Source organism: Spea bombifrons, chromosome 1 (assembly GCF_027358695.1).
Source record: "Spea bombifrons isolate aSpeBom1 chromosome 1, aSpeBom1.2.pri, whole genome shotgun sequence".
Taxonomy (NCBI): domain Eukaryota; kingdom Metazoa; phylum Chordata; class Amphibia; order Anura; family Pelobatidae; genus Spea; species Spea bombifrons.
The window spans coordinates 151,545,923-151,565,563 of NC_071087.1; the positions used below are offsets into that span (position 1 = coordinate 151,545,923).

Consider the following 19,641-nt stretch of genomic DNA (forward strand, 5'->3'; position numbering starts at 1 on the left):
ATTAGAATTTTATATCTAAATATATATCTATATAATGATATATAGTTTGTGTCAACTACAACTGATTTATTTCTGAACTATATTTTCATTATATAACTTCAACATTGAGTAATAAAAGAAGTAAAAATGATATAAGTATTAATCGGTTGAGCGATGAGCAGCATACTCCAAAGTGTTAATAACACGGGATTGTTGTTTTTTTTTTTTGGTGTTTTTCCATTATACGCAGCCACATCAGCAACATGTAAGAATCACACAATGTTATTTGGGCTGATTTGGCTCAGGTTATTTCCTGTCTTCTGCAGAAATGGGCAAAAAAAAAAAGGATTGCTAAACCCACGTAAAGGCATCACGATGCTGGACAGGAAAGAATCTCTCTTTATATTCCTGTCGGTTGCATTAATCTCTTTGCTTGCAGTCTCAGACCGTTGGCTATAAATCTAGAGAATTCTGGCCGGCTCTTGGCCGCTCGTTATGTAAGACAATATTCCAAGTCATATTTCATTTCCATTAAAGCTCCCTGTGAATACTAAGTTGGATTTTAGAGACTGCTAGGCTCCAACCTCATAAAAAAGGCTTGATAATTATTTGGAAATCTCAGTATTAGTAGCTTGGCGAACCATAATGATAACTTGCTCGGATTACTTAAATATATTATAAAGAAAAAAAAATGTAAAGGAACACGATCATGAATTTTACCCTTTTAACTTAGTCTTGAAGTTACCACCCCATCGATCAGTCAGTTGACTCTACTTCTTTTTCAATGTTGGCCCAATACAGTTACTCACTTTTCACCCTAGACCTGCCTTACAAAGCTTATACTTAGAACTCTGACTTGTTCACTTTTAAGAACCACGGCACAATTCCGTATGATTTTTTTTAAAAAAAAATGCAAATAGCATGCTGTCCCTTAAGGCGCACATGGAATTTTTTTTCGATTGTGAAATACTTGAGCAGCACATTGCAAAACAATGCATTTCTCACTATCTGGCACCCAAATTATTAAAGGGACAAAATGTTTCTTTTATTGCTATTTGGAAATAACCGCTTCGTGATTTTGGCCGCAAAATATAAGAATCTACTTCTGCATCGTAATATTTCATTTAGGGAAAAAAGAGAAACAGATGTCAAATTCATAGTGCTACTGAATGATACAAGATGCATTGTACACATCATGGGATATTTAAAGGGTTAAACTTCATGGCTGTGACATAGATATTTGGTGCATAGAGTGGTACCATACCCCTAAATACATAATTAGTTACCTTTAAAACAAAAACAATGCAATGGTATATTTATATAAAAAAAAAATCATGAGTGCCCCCTCCCCTGCCCCTGCCGAGTTGAGTGGCCCTTATGTACTCTGCTCTGGATCTTAATGGTAGATCTAACCATCGCACTGAATGTATGTAATGAGTGCTTCTTTACGTGCTCTTATATTATAAAGCAAGTAAATACAATTTTGCTCATAATATGAACCAGTGGTATCCTACCAAACACCTTGTTAATGCTCGCTGATAAAACATTAACAGTATACTAGACTGTGATCACAAATAGGTATTATGGAGTTCATTTATTATATAGTAACTTCAAGGAAAACACCTTAAGAGCCTGGATGTCTATTATATTGTTGCAAGTTTGTTGCAAAGAAAAAAGAAAAGAAAAAAAAAAGGAAGTTCAATTGATTCTTGTTACATTTTGAAGGCAAGCCACACAAAAATCTATTAAGGCGCTGTGTCAACTACTTTGACGTGGGTTTAAAAGAAAATATTGTAAAATATAACTCTTGCAATGCTGTCACCAATTTGCATATTGGCTTTCTATTCTGCATTTACAGCATAAGACACCAATGCTTGCATTGCGGGTTAGGATTTTAAATTAAATCAATGGCAGGAAAGCACTTCACCAAGCCAGCACTGAAGCTGACTGTAGGTGAGTATATCATGTGCAGGGGAAAAAAGCTGGGGCGGGGGAAGGGTTAAGTGCATGGGGGGATTCTGCATATGATGGTTGTTGTGTCCCTTTAACCCTTTCTGTTGCATGGTTTTTCGGTTTTATGTGTTGGTTTAATCAAAATTCCCCTTTTTGGGGTAATCTTTCAACAGTGTCAAAGGTAACAAAGGGGTTCAGTTAACACAAAAGAAAACACAAATCCTGATTCATATTGGCATACAGGTCCAAAAATCTGAATCACCAACAATCTGAAACGTGACATTTTCCTTTAAAAAACAAAAAACAAAAACATTATTTCTGGGCAACCCAACCCTTACTGAATTAAAACCATGACAATATTGTGAAAGATAATGATTACTGAACTATGGCTGGAGGCGATGAAACACGTAACAGAAAATGAAAATGTCACATGTAAAAGTTAAAATAGTGAAATGTTTGGGGTGGCCCTGCCGTCTGCCGTTCTTTATAAAGTGCCATAGTTGGGAACGCTGCAGTACAATGGGTCATGAGCCTGGCCGCGAGAGTTAAAGTAATTACACTCGTACAGCTACACAGCTGGCCAACGTATACAGCAACAGATAATAAAACATTTTCGTTCAGTTGTAGCGAGTAGGAAGACCTTCTTACAGCACAGTAAGTGTTTATACGTCTCTGCTAATGACGAGTAGAATCATAGATAACGACCATTCAGCCGGTCTAGTCTGACCATTTCTTCCTGTTGGAAACAATATTTGGTCCTTGGGTCTTAAATTCAGGATAAGTTTATTCCTCTCCCGTGTATGTTTAAATTCTCTCACCGTATTAACCTCTACCACGTCTGCAGGAAGACTGGTCAACTGAGTTACCTCCCTCTCCCTGAAGTTAAGCTTCCTTACATTATCTAACCCCCTGTCCCGTCTAGTTTTAGACATCCTGATCTAACCTTGCCCTCCTTGGAAATAAACTACCCCCTCCTCCTGCTTCATCGAATCCCTTTGTATTTAAATATGTCTACTACATCCCATCTCTCTCTTTTCTCCTTGAAGCTACAAATGTTGAGATTCTTTGGTCTTCCCTGATACTTTTCATCCTCAAACTATCCATATCCGTATCTTCTGGAGATAGTGTCTCCACGGCCATGGCAATCATCTAGATGGGGTCTGACCAGAGATCTGTAAAGTGGAATCACATCCTACATGTTTCTGCTACTAACGCCTCTAGCCGTACAATTCATATAAAGATGGACCACGGTGCCGGTGTTTCATGCTGAGCACCGGAATTATTTTGGCGCTCAGCTGTGAAGCGCACACCACGGCAGAGCGGGAAGACGGACGCCTCCCGCTCCCACCGCAGGACTCCGGCAACAAGGTAAGGAAGGATAGGGAGAGGGGGTAGATAGTGAGAAGGGGCAGGGGGGTAGATAGTGAGAAGGGGCAGGGGGGTAGATAGTGAGAAGGGGCAGAGGTGGTAGATAGTGAGAAGGGGCAGAGGGGGGAGATTTTTTTCCTTTCTTTTTTTTTGGGATGGGGGCGCCAGAGGAGTAGTCCACACAGGGTGCCAGAACACTTAAGGCCGGCTCTGAGAGGAGTACTATAATGTCCCTCACAGCATCATCCAAAAACCTTATGAATGCTTTAATAAGCATTCTGTACAGATCAAGGCATACTTACCTTTGGCAGAAGCTGTAGATCCCCTCCTCATCCTCTGTAGTCCTACAAAATCAATGGGATTTTGCGCAGAGGGTCGCCAGCCAGCACTGGAGCTCACTAATTCAGCTGGCAGAAAATAGCTAAGGAGCGGGAAAAGGGGCACATGCATACGGGATGGATTCTGCAGACCCCCAATGCATTTGCAAGGTGGACACCATGACAATTAAAATGGACCTCTCCAGTGCCATGTGTATTAATGTGCATCTCATAGCTGGAGCGTCCCTTTAAAGTTGCTGTTGATGCGTGCAGTTGTTATTACGATGTAATGACTGCTTTTTAAGTGCACCTATATAAAGCACGTCGGGGGCACTCGAAATTCTAAGCATTAGACTTTTAACGTTTTAATGCTTTTTGTACCAATTTTGTTCATTTAAACTGTCATTCATCCAAAGCAATGCCCTATTTTAAGTACTAAAAAAAAGCCTCCTATGAAGCCACATCTAACAACGTTACCCACATGGTATGAAAATGGGGATGTTTATAGAAAATATATATCCCGTGGGTGCATTAAGCGCATTACTCTCCAACCTGATCTTTTTCTAAACGTTCCTTGCTAAGGCAAGAGATCTGATCGCCCTGGTATAAGCTATACGACTCGCGTCTCTCGTTACCGTGTACAGCCATTCACTGCAGCAAAACAACAGTTATCTGCAAGATATTGATGAAACCCAAAATACAATCTCGTGTTACATGATATGGCTTCACGCTGCGGAGCCGATTCATCTGCTATATCTCACGACTAGAAGAATCAATCCAACCAAATTCATATGAAGCTTGTCTCAAAAGCCATGGAAACGTCCTTTTCACTGCAAGAACAGGGTTGTTTTTGCCCTAAATAGAATCTGAGATATTTGCTTTCCTTTATTTAAAGTCTTTTAAGACCTATGTTAATTCTCGCGGTGGCCAAAGCCTTGGTGTCACCGTGCCACTCATGCGGATGGTATCATATGCTAATAAGCTACAAAGGCTGCAGAGTCATCACAAACTGCAGACAGCTTCGTGACACAAGATGCTTTCCGTAAAATGCCTGAATATCTAAAAAAAAGCTATAATCATAAAATCTCAGGTACCAAATGTATCTGTGTATAATTCGTATACTGTGTATATATTATATCATAAATGATTTCTTTAATTTGAACGAACTGCCCTGTCGGTCCAAACCTGAGCAACAGAAGCATGGAATCTGATGGCGGATAAGACCCATTGGGTCCATCTAGTCTGCCCGTTTTTCCTGATGTAAAGAGTCAAAGTGATCAAACTTTGGTTTTGTCTTAGATTCAAGTACCAGTCTTTGAGTAAAGTGAAACTTTTATGCGTTACACATGATAGAGTGCGCATAACTGCACGAAATTAAGATTAGACGAAATTAAATATCCAACAAATATACTTTTGATGGAATGAGCGGTTGAAGATACCGGCACGGCGTGGGTAGAGCTTTTAATAATGACGAGTCCTCTTTAATCCTCTCTATATCGGAAATCCCAGGTGACTGTCTCTTTAGACTTTATTGTGGAGACTTCATTTCATCATATACAGTCTACACAACCTGCTCCTTTGTCTATATTATTGTTACTATATTAGAATCACATGAAATAAGATTAAATTACAACACTGCTCAGCTTATTGTAGGACGTGGGAAAGAAAACCTTTCATCTCACACTTTTTAAACAGAAAACATATATATATGACATATACTATAATTTGCTTTACATCAGCCACGAGAAAACATTTTAACTGCTTGTGACTATAGATGCAATTGGCCTCTGCCCAGCTCAGTAACGTCAGCTTCCTGCCAAACACATCTATGTAACGAAATTAAAATCTATTTTAAGGTTATACACCTATCGCTGTGGCCAGAAGATACACAGGGACTCGATCGATGGGGCAGTACTCAGGTTAATATACTGGCTTTCCACATCAGTCATTTCTAGATCCCGCTGAGCTGCAAGCTCTGGAGGAACATCGTTGGCAATTACCTCCCCGCCATCCTCTCTTGGCCATGTGTGCAGCGAGACTAAAGTTCTCGCATTCCAAAATGAATGGTAAAAGGCGGTTACTAGAGTGACCGCCGTCCAGGAGTTAAACAGTTAAGTCACATTCTCTTCATTAAAAGCATGTTCTGCTGGTTGCATTGGGGCTGCATTGGGGCAAAAAGCAACCGCGCATTAGGCGTTATATTTGAGCCGTTTTTGCGCGAGACAACAGGAAATAATGGCAATCCATAGAATGAGCTTCATCTGTTTTGGTATTAACCCTTTCAGTGCCGAAAAGTCTGCAATGATCTAGCAAGCAATGTACGGTGAATCCCACTGGTAAGCAAAGAGTGAAAGGCAGTCAGGAGGTCTCTCTATAAGGGTCAGTGACTGTGTGGTCAACAGCCACCTATCTCCGTTCTAGTTACGTGCCATGGGTCCAAAAGCCACATTTGATACTATGGGGTGGAAGGAGGGCTATGGCCCCTATGAGATTATATACAATCAAGACAGAGGGAATGGATATATATACCTGTAATGCTTCTGCAAAATATGATGTGATCTGTTAGAATGTGTCACGTCCAACTAATTGGGAAGACTTATACAAGATAGCACTATCTATATGTATGTATAATGAGTGTAAGCAGCCATATACACGGGAAGCTGACAAATAAAGTTATCAGATAGATTATAATTATTACAATTTAAATTGTGTTAAGCATGATAATAATCACTAATAAGTGAGAAGATGGTGTGTAATTGTCTTTTAGTGTTACTGCGATGAATATGCGTACAATGAGCCTATACATGATATAATTATGCAACAATCCCTGTAAACAGCTTACGAAACATCGCCATTAATGTTTCTTTAGAATTTATGTGAAAAAGCCTCACTCTGCAGCCAATCACCCACAGCCAATGCCTGAATCCGGCACCGCGCATAAAAACGGTGGATGATGCCCGTCTACATAATGGTACAAAGGCAAAACATCATTTTGGGAAAATCCATAGAACAAAGGCCAGAATTCTTTTACATTGGGTGCAATTATCTTTGTGATCTCTCCCTAGGATCAAAGGCACCTATGGTTCTCAGAGCCTCTGGGACAAACCAGGATTGGTTATGGACCACGGTATTTGATGTTCTTCATAGATTTGCAAGTTATATGTATATAAAAAAAAGGTTTATTCAGGGGCAAAATTCTTCAAACTGGGATGTGGGGGTATAGTGAGGTCGCATGACCCCGCAGTAGCCCCAGCTGAATGCAATAGGATACGAAGTACACTGGCAGGGAGCAGGGGCCAAGAGCCACTTGGCATTACAGGCTCACCCTACCCTGAGCTTATATATATATATATATATATATATATATATGTATATATATATTTATATATATATATATATATATATATACACACCCGTATATATAGCCACCGGAATATTCCTGTTAAACTGTCTGTCAGTCTACAGAAATAAATCTTTACCAACTAAAACAAATGCCCTGCAGTTTCACTACATCTGTACACCTGCTATTCCTTGCAGGCGCTGTGCCAACAGCTGTCGCTGGTAACAAAGAATTACACCCTTGGTTTATTGGACACGCTCCCCGCTGCTGTAATAAGCATGCATCGTGTTATCTGAGAATTAATCGCAGCGGCAGTGTCAAATGCCGCTCGTCGCATTTACTACAACAGGTTACGTTGCTCTTTTCGGGAACCAGGTAGTCCGGAAACCATATAAACAGAATAAGGGGGGGTTTTTTTTTGCGCTTTACTGTAAGATTTATATGTCTATTGATGAAATTGCTTATAATGATTACAGCAAGATTGTTTGGGGAACCTGACATGCTGTTGGAGACGGCTTGGCAGCAGGAGCGTGTGGCTTTGATTAACTCCCACCTTGGACGGTTTGCAGGATTTACTATATAAATAATGAAAAAGTATTATTTTAGTGAACAGGAGGACGTCAGAGCGCTGTTGAAAAACCTCTCTGTGTGAGTATGACCACCAGATTTCTATGCAGTGCTGCATGATGCTGAATGGTGGGTTATGATGTCATATTTTAAGTGTTGTGATGATATGAAATGGTTCTGTGCTGGAGGAGGAGGCACTTCACTACATACTCGCGATCATCTTGAGAGCTAAAAGCATGTTGGAAAGAAGTAGAAATGTTTAGGTTCTGTATCAATTTTGGTCCCGGGCCCACTCCACATCATGACATATTTTGCTTGGGTGGGTGAGGTGGGGGTATAATAAGTGCCTCTTTTAATGACTGAGATAGTTCTCCTAGCATTAAAGGAAAATAAGTTAAAAAAATAAAGCTAGAAATAAAAAACAAGCTCCTTAAGATCATCACTGCTTTGGTTATTATCTGTCCTCGTAATCTATTTGGAGATATGAGGTTTTTACGTCTGTACTCTTCGTCGGTGCTCCTGATCTGGCAAAGGTTGCCAAGTTCGAAAGGATTGTTGTTGCCACTATTTTTAGACTGAAATGTTGCTATGACAAAGTGACATTAGGTTCATTACCCAAAACAATAATTTCTCGATGCTCGAGTCGCAGCCTAATATGCAATTTCTATCAAGATGTAAGAAAGAAATGCAAAGACCCTTATATGAGGGGCCGTACCATTCATTTTCCGATACATTAATGTCTTAAAATAGTTGTCAATCTTCTTTAATCCATGCTGTAACTCCCTACTTTCCATTTTATTTCATTCCACATCAGCAATTCGAAAGCATTTATTTTTTCCGTTGACTTCAGCTCTCAATGTCTGTGTTCATTTAGGATAAAGTCAACGTAACATAACTGATACGAGACTGAATGATATTTAGTAGGTGGGATGGTAGTGGTTATTCCTGGGGGGCCATGCATTCTTGGGAAGTCTCACAGTTATTACTCGGCTCTCGGGGTGACTGGGTAGATTTTGGGGGTCACACAGTCTGAAGCTGACTTCATATTCTAATAATGATATCCTTCACCACCACAGCTGGTGCTTTTCTCGCTGTCACGTCACAGGTGAAATTCTTGCCTGACTACAAGTGACTTCAATTATAATATCGTTATCTCGCGAAAAGTAATGGCTTTCATAAGGAGGGCTATTTAAACCATTTGGTGGACGCCATCGCTACAACGGAATCTTTGAGATGTAATTATTTCTTTATGATCGATGCATGAAGAGACTCGGGTTGACATTGTCCCGGGTTATATGGTTATAAGGCAAAATTAGGCATTTGCTGTCCTTATCGGCTGGACTGGGAGAAAGGCCAAGATGGAATGAAAAAGAAATCTTTAAGTTTCCCGTTCCACTGGGAATTGTCAGTAAATAGTTAACGTTCACAAGTCCTACCTACATCGATGCTCTTTAAATAAGATTAGTTACTTTTGGTCCAAAGTAATGTTACATTTGGCCAGGACTCACCATTACCGGTAAATAATGATCCCTCCACACACACCAGGGTCAACGTAACCAAGAATAACAGCTGATCCATTCTTCTAGAACCTGCAATCAAAGCAAATAGACGTTTAAATAATGGGAACCCATCCGTTGGTGCGCTACTGCAGACATGTGCACAACATCCACAAATTAATACAGATAGCACTTATGCGAGGGAATCTCTCCCCTCGTTGCCAATAAATGAAATAATCCATTTTAAGAATGAATGCTTTCTGCCTCTTTCATTTAGTTTTGCATGCATAGCAGAAATGCTGAAAGCATACATTATGCATTCGGAAAGCTAAAACGCCGTCCCTCTAATGTGGGACTGTCAGGCTGATAACCAGAAGCATCATTAAATGCATTTATCAAAACTCCAGACAGCTTGTGTCTCTAGTGCATCCGCTGTTTAAGAGATAAGGGACCCGTTTACCAAAGCAAGGCAACGCTTAGTGGCAGTCAGTGGCAAAATCGGTGTAACCAACTATGTTCTTCAGCCATCTCCTCATTCCTCATGTTGTCAGAACAAGTTTCCACCTAAGGTGGGTGGCTAACCTAATGGGAACGCAAAATCATACAAACCAAGTAGCGTTAAGGGCTGTTTTTTACTGACATACACGGGATGTCGATTTGTGATACCTACAAACTAGCCATTTCACCTGTAGATACTTTTACTTTTTAAGGACAAGTGGTACAAATTAACTTTGTAGGCCAGGCTTATGTTAATCGAATATATTATAAAGCTATAATGTCTAAATGCCTTTGACTTTGTGATAAAGATGTTTAGGAGCTTTGTTGGTTTGTTGGTTACTAACGGCGGCGGTACATTAAGAGGCCCTGTCTGGTAGTGAAAACAACATTCATTCATTGATAAAAACCCCTAGAAACCGAGTCCAAGCTGGTAAATTCAACTGGGCTACCTTAATAAACAGGAGCCCGGCTCCAGAATCACATCTTCCCAATGCAGAGTAAGAGCTGTTCTAGATGTGCAGAATCTACCCCAACTTTACCGGAACCTAATGTGCAAAATATCACTCTCCAGGAGAAGCAGGAGAGACCTGAAATTAGTATTCACAGTAAGTCCGCCAAGCATAAACATGCGACGCCGAGAAAAACGCACTCCAAGGTACGTTGGACTTGAGGGGATTGATACGTAGAAGAATGAGCGCTCCGCTTTATTAGAACGCATACCTTGGTGAAGTATCATTTGTTCATGTCTTTAGCTCCTTAATAACGCCTCTGCAAATATACGGAAAGCTTGGTTTTCAAATTGTCTGTGGTTATTAAAATTAATGTTCTTATTTGGCTGGCGCGTATGCTTTGGTATTTAATGCTTCACGTGTTTAGAATTATATTTCCTGAGAAAAAAAAGGTAAACCACACATGCATCTATTTACAAAACTATGTCGTTTTCTATACCCATTAACCCCCTGCGGATAATTTTGGTTGCATGACACCAGAAATAGTTTGAGCTGGTTTTCCTCTCTAAATTATGAAACTCAAAGGATTTGAAACTCACAACCAATCTGTATTATTATTATTTGTAGTCCTTTTGATTATGGGATAATATGCATGATGTCATAAGAGGCCCAGCAAACCTCCAGCTGCGGAGCAGGACATTCTCAGCATCTAGAGCTGACTTCATATTCTACTCCGATTTAATGATAACTGATCATCCCTGGTTCTTTTCTCACCAGTACATTATAGGTGGGATGCCTGCTTCTATACAGGGGACTAAAGAAAATCTTTTCCTCCTGGCATCTAATGGTCTACATAAACACCTATATTAGAACCATGTGTTGGCCACCATTAGTGAGTCATTACAATAGAGGACTATAAAAGGGCTAATGCTTGACGTCTCAGGGTCAGCTCATTGAGAAATTCTCCAGGTATGTTATTACTTTTCCAGTGAGTTATTTTTCAGGCGGGTTCCAGGGGGTCTGCATAACAAACAAGTTATTCCATGGAACATTTAAGGTGATGGATATCCATATCTGAGAACTTACCACAGCTGTACCCCCTTGACGTTCTCCTGATCTGCTCTTTATGTAAAGGCGGAATAATAGTACATACCGGAAAAGTCAAATATGGGTAAGCCAAAATATCTTCATTTAAGGGCTGAGATACATATAAAGGCAGTCCATAAAATGCATGCAAAAAAATAGTAAATATACAGATAAACCAGCATCCAACATTTCTGAACAGGTCTTCATCCTGTCTGATTTTTGCATCGGCACAGAAGAAGTTGTGTCGATATGATGGCTTATCTATATGTCATAAATAAATGTTTCTGCTCTATAAGAGTAGGCATCAGACATTTTATTTTGTGTGCCTGAATCGAGGAGGAAGGGGGTTAAGCTGGGCTAGCAATGCAGGACGTGGGGCAGAATGGGCAGAGCCAAACATCACTCAGATGAAGATCGAAGACTGCTTTTTGATGCCCAATAATATGAATTTCTGGGGCAAACCTGGAGAGTTCCCAGGTATGCAAATAGGACTTTCAACCCCCTACTCAGCAAACCAAGCATTTTCAGTTACAGTGTGGGTATCATGGGAACGCTATTTTATTATATGGCATAGTCTACATATCTTCTCAACATTCTGCTAACAAAACAACAAAATCAATAAGCTACACTATCTTGTCGCCTTGTCACAAGTCTCTCTGGTGCTGAAACTGTTACTTTTTTAATCTGTAGGCATATATATAAAAAATACATTTTTATATATTTTTTAAGTCAATTGGGAGCTGATTTGTTGCTTCTGGACTACCTAAAGTTCTGTTCCTGTGCCATAAAAACATTATCACAGGTAACTGCTGCAGTCTGTTTTCTCTACTTATAGCAAATATTGTCCGTATCAATCAGATCAAATGCACGGCAGCTGATTCTCCCATACAGAGAGCGTCCAGAGTAACTGTCTGTGGGTTCTTGCTGCATCTGACAAGGGTTGTGATATGAAGTGCTTAACAAGAACGTTCAAAAGCTCAACTTGGGTGATAGACAAGCCCAGACTGCTCTTCTGGCACTTCCGGCTGGCATTGGCACCTATACGTTGCAGATAAGCCGCTGTATGCCCAAGGGCTTGCTTTACCCGGCCACACTCTACGTAAGTATAAAAGTGTAGCACGCAGCCAGGCATGTCCAGCCGCTGGCCGCATCTACATCATCAGGTGGCTCCTAGCCTTAAAGTGCCAGCACCGCATGGTGATCACCAGTCCAGCCAGTCCAGTACCTCTTGAACCAGCTGGACCCTGAACTTCCTCCACAATATAATTAGAATGCAGAAAGACTGTCTGTGGCACTTGTTACATAGACTCTCCAATGGCACCTGTGAACAATAAAACCCCTCACCACCTATCCCATACAAAAATGTAACAAAATATTTATAAGGTGAAGTATCAACATTTTGTCAAGTAAGCTATAAGAAGAACCATTCAGTCCATATAGCTTTTCCTAATATAAAGGCTTAAACCTTAATCAGTCTCTGGTCTTAGATGCTGGATCTCCACCATATCTACTTTTCCACTTATATTCCAACTTCTTGGTAAAGCATAACCAAAAAAAAAAAAAAGAAATATGATAAAAAAAACGCATTCCCACGATATCACGTGAATTTCCTTATTTTTTACGGGTAAAAAAAAATCTGTGAAACCATGTTGAAACAAGCATAAATCTCAGTTTTGTGAGGAATTTTCTACATTTTTGCTGTAACTCATTACATTAGTATAAAGGGGTGTGGATCATGCAAAAAAATGCACTTCCAGTCTCACCCCAGGAACTCCTGGTGGAATGTTCCATGAAAACAGAGGAGATAAGCAAACATTCATAAACTGAAGGTTTGTCTCTTTAAGGTCACTAGAAATGAAATTTTTATTCGGCAGGTCCTCATTTTGTGTCACGTGATACACAGACTCAAAATTTGGCACAATTGTAGAATTCTGGGGAGGGCTTAGGCATTTAATGGTACAAGGAATTGCTTCCAAACACAACATTTAGTTATAAACTGTTATTTTCAATATAGTAAAACAACATAAAGGGCCACTCCAGTCGTCATGTGTACTTTATAGCATTTGATAACTTAGTGGTCTCTCTTGCCCATTTGCCCACTACCATCCCACGACCATGCAGAAGATGTAACATAGTAATTTAGGTTGAAAAAACATCATCAAGTTCAACCCATCTACCTGCTTTTGATTCAAAAGAAGGCAACCCCCCCACCCCATTAAGCTATTTTTTTTTGCCAGTTGGAGGGGGAGGGGAATACTTCTTGACTCCGAAAAGCAATGAGACTTCTCCTTGGATCAAGAAGCTCTAAAATATTAATGTTTATTCTATCATTTATAGTCCTGTATTTTCTGCATTTCTAAAACAAAACATCCAGACGCTTTTTGAAAGCATCCATTGTATTTTATAGAACCCCCTCTGTTGGCAGTGAATTCCATACATGTATAGCCCTTACTGTAAAGAATCCCTTCCTTTGTTGTATATGAAATCTTTATGTGTTTGGCTGAACCCACGGTATCTTGGTGAACACTCGGGGGGGGGCTCCCAGTGCGCGATAAGAGCACCCATTGATTAAAATGGAAGAGCTCTTCTGCCACTGATTGGCTAATCAAGCAGCCAATCATTGTCCTTAAATGTTGGACCATAGATGAATGTTGAAGAATACATATTATAAAGTACTTTAATCTGTTGAATATCCTATCTGGGACACATTAGTCGGTGCATTTACCTGAAAGCTGTCAGAAAGGCTCCAGACACTTCTATACGGAGGGCCGGCACACGGGAAAAATATTTAAATATTTGTTTTTAAGATCAGCATCCGAGCGAGTAAAACAACAACTCAAGGCCACATTCTGTTTACACGGAAAACAAATAAGCTCCAGTGCTGCGCAAAACAAGGCTGTTATTTATTAAATAAAGCCATTTCTTTCTGTCTGATGTTACGGGTCTCGAGTTCACACTTGCAGTAAACAATTCCTGCTGAATATGATCTTGAAATGCATAGGGCAAGCTATTTCTTGTCTGACATACGATCCAGGGAAATGTATGTTGCCATTGTCTGGTTTCGACACTGGCTGATTAAAAAGCTTCGTATAGTTCACGTCCAAGTTTAACGCTTTGCACGGAGCGGGGCTTGTGCCGTGAGCGGCTGCGGAATGCACTGTACACAGATCTGCCATTCATTGGCGTGACTGACAGGATAGGCTGAAGTCCAGAGACGGGAATAAACATGTTTTTCTTCCCCAAAGATATAGATATAACCTAAATATGTAAACTCTAGCGTTTAGTGTCACTGATATCTCACTTAATCCTTCTCAGGGTAATGACGTTCTTTTTCCCTGCGGAAGATCTCATCAATTTTTGTAGTTTTGCTACAGTTAGATTTATGTGACAACCTTATAAACACTTTACACAGGGAAACTACATATATATATATATCTTGGGATAGCTGTGTTAGTCCAGTAGTGTCAATTAAAAAAATAGTACTGCAATTCAAAGAATAATACTTTTTTATTGGACTAACATTTCAATTAAAAGACGAGCTTTGAGAGTATTAACCTCTCATTGTCAAGTCATAAAAATACTATATATATATAAATATAATCTAACACCTGCATCCAATCAGGTTCTATAATGGTAAAAACAAGCTAAGATTTATTTTTCCCCATTATTTCCTTAGATATGGCAAACCAAAGTTAAATTATTTCTTTAAATGTCCCCCCTTGGCACACAAAGCCTATGAAGATGATAGTACAAATTTCCTGGTTTTGGCACCTGATATGTTGGGGGGGGCTGGGTACGCATTGCGTCTTTGTGTGTATCTGCATATTGACATGCGTGTATCGTGACTGTTGTTATCTGTACGTTTTGACCTCAAATAAGCATACATAATAGTTGTATATATACGCTGTTCTTTGATTCACATTCAGGAGTCAGAGTAGTCCCTTCACTGCGACGAGGAGATCTTTAAAAACTGAAACAGCTGTATGTAGGTGGAGGCCTAGTCTCATGTACTTCCAACCCTGGGCTGTGTCTAATTAACAGAAATGAACTTAATTTATCAATAGCTCAGAGGTTTGCTTTGATCGTTTGCTATGCACGCATTGGTCTAAACGTGAAATCATAGGAAGTTGTGTTATGATTACAAACCGTACCCACTGATCATTTATGTGCAATTGTACTGTTAGCAATTGGTTTTTTTGGGGGGGGGGATTTGTGTCCTGGGAGTTAAGTTGTTTACCGGTGAGTATACATATAGCGTGCAATCCGCTTTTACAGTGAAAGTCTATCTTTTAGAGGACTCATTGAACCAAGCCGCAGACGACATCAATGGAGTCTCTGAGTATTTGCTTTCAAGATTAATATATACGAGGCAAATGCAGAATAACCGGATGATTCATTCTCACCTAAACAACGTGCCACGATTCAGGTGGGATTAAGAAAAAAAACCTCGTTCAAACTATACAAATTTTAGAACAAAAAATCCCAAACTGACCTTTTGTTCAGAAGACAAATTATCTAACACAGAAAGTAAAAAGTAGGCAAGGAATTAAACCCATAATTGTCCTAATCAAGTGCCAAGGTAATACATAGGCCAATTAAATCCTACTTTATAAGATTAAAATTAAATCTTATTATGTGAAGCTTATTAACGTCTGCAGAAAAGCATATAGCCTGTAAATCGTTAGCGCTCTCGAGAGAAGACTAATGAGAGGTTGGAAGGAGCTGCACCTGTAACAAGGAATGCGCTAATAGTCACGCCAGGAGAGCTGTCCTACACCGCACGGCAGGTCCATGGCCATCTATGCTGAGGAAGGTCCTTTATCCTTATTATTACGAGTTCCAATTCTGGGGCAAAACGATAAATATGAAGTTATTACCAGAGAAACCACTGATTTAGCACTTCCTTCACAAGTGTTTCTTGTACCTACGGGCCCAATCTATCAAAAAATCCCAACATCTCAATCGTGTGAAGGACACTTTCTCTCAGCAGATGTGGATTGAGTGGATAGTGGAAAGAGGGAGAAGTGGAATTGGGTCCCAAACAGGGAGTCACTCTCCAAAATTTTGATGATTGGGAGGTATGATTTTTGTCCCTCAAAAATTGGAAGATGATAGTGCTGTATGGTAAATATGGGTCTTCTTGCAAATGTCAATCAATGATTATAACACAAATAAAGGAGTTGCGAGATAGGGACAGAAGTACCCCAAAGGAACAACTTATTTAAATTACACCTACTCTGAATTATTCCGATCTAAAAGAAACACAGCTTCCGTCAGCTCAAGGAGTAAAGCTAGAAAGCCGAATCCATGTTGTGAAGCTCTTTAAATGCAAAATATAATATTGTAATACAATATCAACTGATGCAGGGGCACCAAAGAATCAAACACAACAAGGCTTCCCTTTAAAGACGCGCCACCCACCAGACCTAAATATTAAATGCGGGGCTATATTTCCAGTTCAATTAATAAGATAATTCCTTTTTCCCTGTTGAGAGTATATAAGATCCAGCTTAACGATACAAAACGTTCTCTTATTGCGTTTTACTCATTGTGAATTCCCTTCATGGCTTTCACTGTGAATCTTATATTTCCATGAGCATTAAATCTCATTACACAGCCGAGGAAAGTCTAAATATTAATACCGTCGCTGAATTTTCACAGTTTATTACAAAACACGTTATCCCCTTGATGTGCGGAGGGGGGGGTTCATCTCTTTGGGAGATTGTTCAATTTACGCTAGCACCCAAAAGGTTAATCTTACAAAATGTATTCACTCAAAACTAAATAAAATAATGGGTGAAGCTTTCCAGAGCTTGCAAGAAATTACAGCGCATTGAAAGGCACTAAATTAATAAAGACCTTTAGTCATCAGAATGTGGCAACATACATCTGTTTCAAGATGCAGCAAGCATCTCTCCAGAGAGGAGGCACAGTCCCTCGAGAGGTATGCCGTGTGGACTTATATATATATATATATAGAGAGAGAGAGAGAGAGAGAGAGAGAGAAAGAGAGAAGGAGAGAGAGAAAGAGAGAGAGAGAGAGAAAGAGAGTGGGGAGAGGGAGAGAGAGAAAGAGAGAGGGAGAGAGAGAAAGAGAGAGGGAGAGAGAAAGAAAAAAAAAAGAGAGAGAGGGGGAGAAGTGAAAGAGAGAGAAAGGAAAAGCCAGAGAGGGAGAGAGATAAAGAGAGGGAGAGAGATTGTATTTCTGCAAGGTTGTTTGTTCTCTAATACATGTAAGCAACCGAGCTATGGCAATTATTGTGTGGTCTCAAAAATTAACTCACAACTCAGCCCATTTCAATTGGAAAATATTGACAAGTTCCCTTCATTTTAGACCCTGCGGAGATCAATGCAAAATACATCGAAAGTCAATAGGAGGTCAGCTCGGTCAAATATGTATTTGACAAACGGTGAACTTGACAGGCGGTCTCGATGATGTTGGAGCTGTCTGCAACCAAGATTTACTGATGCTAAAAAGGACTCTATTCAGGTCCCTCAGAATATAAAACTCAGCGTGAATGAAGATGAGAACCGAAATCTCAGGCTACAGCCTGTTGGGAAGATCATGGGGTGGAGGGGCACTCTCTTTAGGTTTTATATTGGGCCCCAAGATTTCTGATGGCGGAACGGACATCCTGAGCATGTGGGGGTTTGAACAATGCACAGAACGCAAAGCCATACGCTTGAAAAAAAAATGCCTTCGCTCTTGTACCTTTATGTATGATTTACTATTGTGACAGTCCAGTTAAAAAAAACAACAATGTATGTAATTCTGAGACCTAACTGTGACATAATTAATAAACAAGAAGGAAACATGCAAAGGAATTAATGGATTAACCCAAAAATAAATATATAGAGAGAGAGAGCGAGGGAAAAAATGGAGCATTCAGCAAACAATCATCTCCGATAAAACACAAAACAGAACTCTGAATAATAAATTCCTCAATTATAAAAAGAAGAAATAGCTTAGAAATAAACAAATGTTGGTAAATAAACCCCAGCGCTAACCTGCTGGCCTGCAACACAAGGAGTCCACTTATTTACTACTTAAAGACAAGCCACGATGACTCGATACGTTTCTGCTGGTAATTTCAAACCATCGGAAAGCCGGTTTAAATACGTGACACATACTAACAACTGCCATAAGCATGCATTACAACCTTGTAAAGATCATACAACACGGATGCTCCCACACTAAATCCTCGCAAGGTTCAGTTAACCTCTGCAGTGCCAAATAAAATGGAAATCTACATGGAAGCTCAAGCTCCACCAATGCAGAAATCAGACAAAAAATAATGCAGAACTAATCTAAACTAACTAATCTTAAGTGAAAGAGATATGTGTAAACGTGTAAATATGTGTAGTATTGACTGGAATCTAAGCTATATCATATTTCCCAAGTGTTCTTCGTTAGGAGGCACAGTCCCTTCTTCAGTAATCTAAGTCCTTCTTCCTCTGCTCCCCATTTGTCTCTTTTGTAGGGTGGGATTGTATTAGTGTCCTCCTAAAAGTCACAAAATTGTGTGTCCAAACTGCAGAAATGTGTAGATAAAATAAGTTACCATACATGCTTTGCACTGTTGCTTAAAGAGAGGACAATCAAAGTCACATCAAGCATCTTGGTAAATCCCAGCCCCAGGCCACATGTCTTCTCCTAATGCAAACGTGTCCCCCTATGGCCATTTCAAAGACCCTGTGTGTTATACAGGCTTTGAAATGGCCAAAGGGGACACGTTTGCATTAGGAGAAGACATGTGGCCACGTGGCATTTAGGAACCTTGGGCCTTTAATCTTTGCTTGCTGCGTACAAGGTGAACCTCAAACAAATTACAGACAACCCAGCGCTGCTTTAATTGCCCTGTACTTGAGAAAAACAACTCTGTGTGTTCTCGAAGATAAAGCGTCTGGTACACTGGTGTTCGTGGTTATCTCAAGCACTAAATAGAAATCAGTGGCCTTGGAGCAGGAATTCTCTCGTTAAATAATGACAGTGTTTAACCAGTTTATTATTTTATTTTGACACAGATGAGTTACTGCAATGTTAGACATTTTCTGGAGGAGATATATAAATGGAATTTGTGCCTGGTAGATGTTTCCGTCTGCATCCCACGGGTTAATTTTTTTTTTGTTGAAAATATGGAAAAATACTTTAAATTGAGTGCACCCAAGAAGAAGCCCTTGGGGTAACTTTTTTTAACTTATATCAATCTCCTAGAGACTGGGGACCATAATGCGGCTGTTCTGAGGACATGCGAGGCAGGCAGTTCCATCTCAGGATCCAGAGCTGTTCTGAGGCGCTATCTGCAGACATGGTGGTCCATGTTTTAGGAGAGTTCCCAGTTCTCGATGAAAACTTCCCCAGCCAGCTTATCATCGCTCATCTGATAATTTTTAAGACTTATGCCAGGGCGACAAAATGACATCAGTATTGGGCCAAAAACGTATACTACGATATGAGACCTAGGAAATGTGCTAAGAATTTAAGTGTGATAAGAACAGGACTGCAAGATTTTTAACAATAAATCTAGAATTCGTTTAGAAAATGTATTTTCTAATATTTTGTGCATTTTTACTTGGAAACATAAGGG

At 39.8% G+C, this 19,641-nt stretch overlaps 1 protein-coding gene across 1 annotated transcript in view; it reads right to left on the reverse strand.

Annotated features, from left to right (window-relative positions):
* Positions 1-19,641, reverse strand: part of GHR (growth hormone receptor) — a 142,450-nt gene that overhangs the window by 56,762 nt on the left and 66,047 nt on the right. The window contains exon 4 of the mRNA XM_053448088.1: positions 9,033-9,113. Within this exon, the coding sequence (XP_053304063.1) occupies positions 9,033-9,102 (70 nt within the window). The 5' untranslated portion in view covers positions 9,103-9,113. The remainder of the gene's footprint in view (positions 1-9,032; positions 9,114-19,641) is intronic.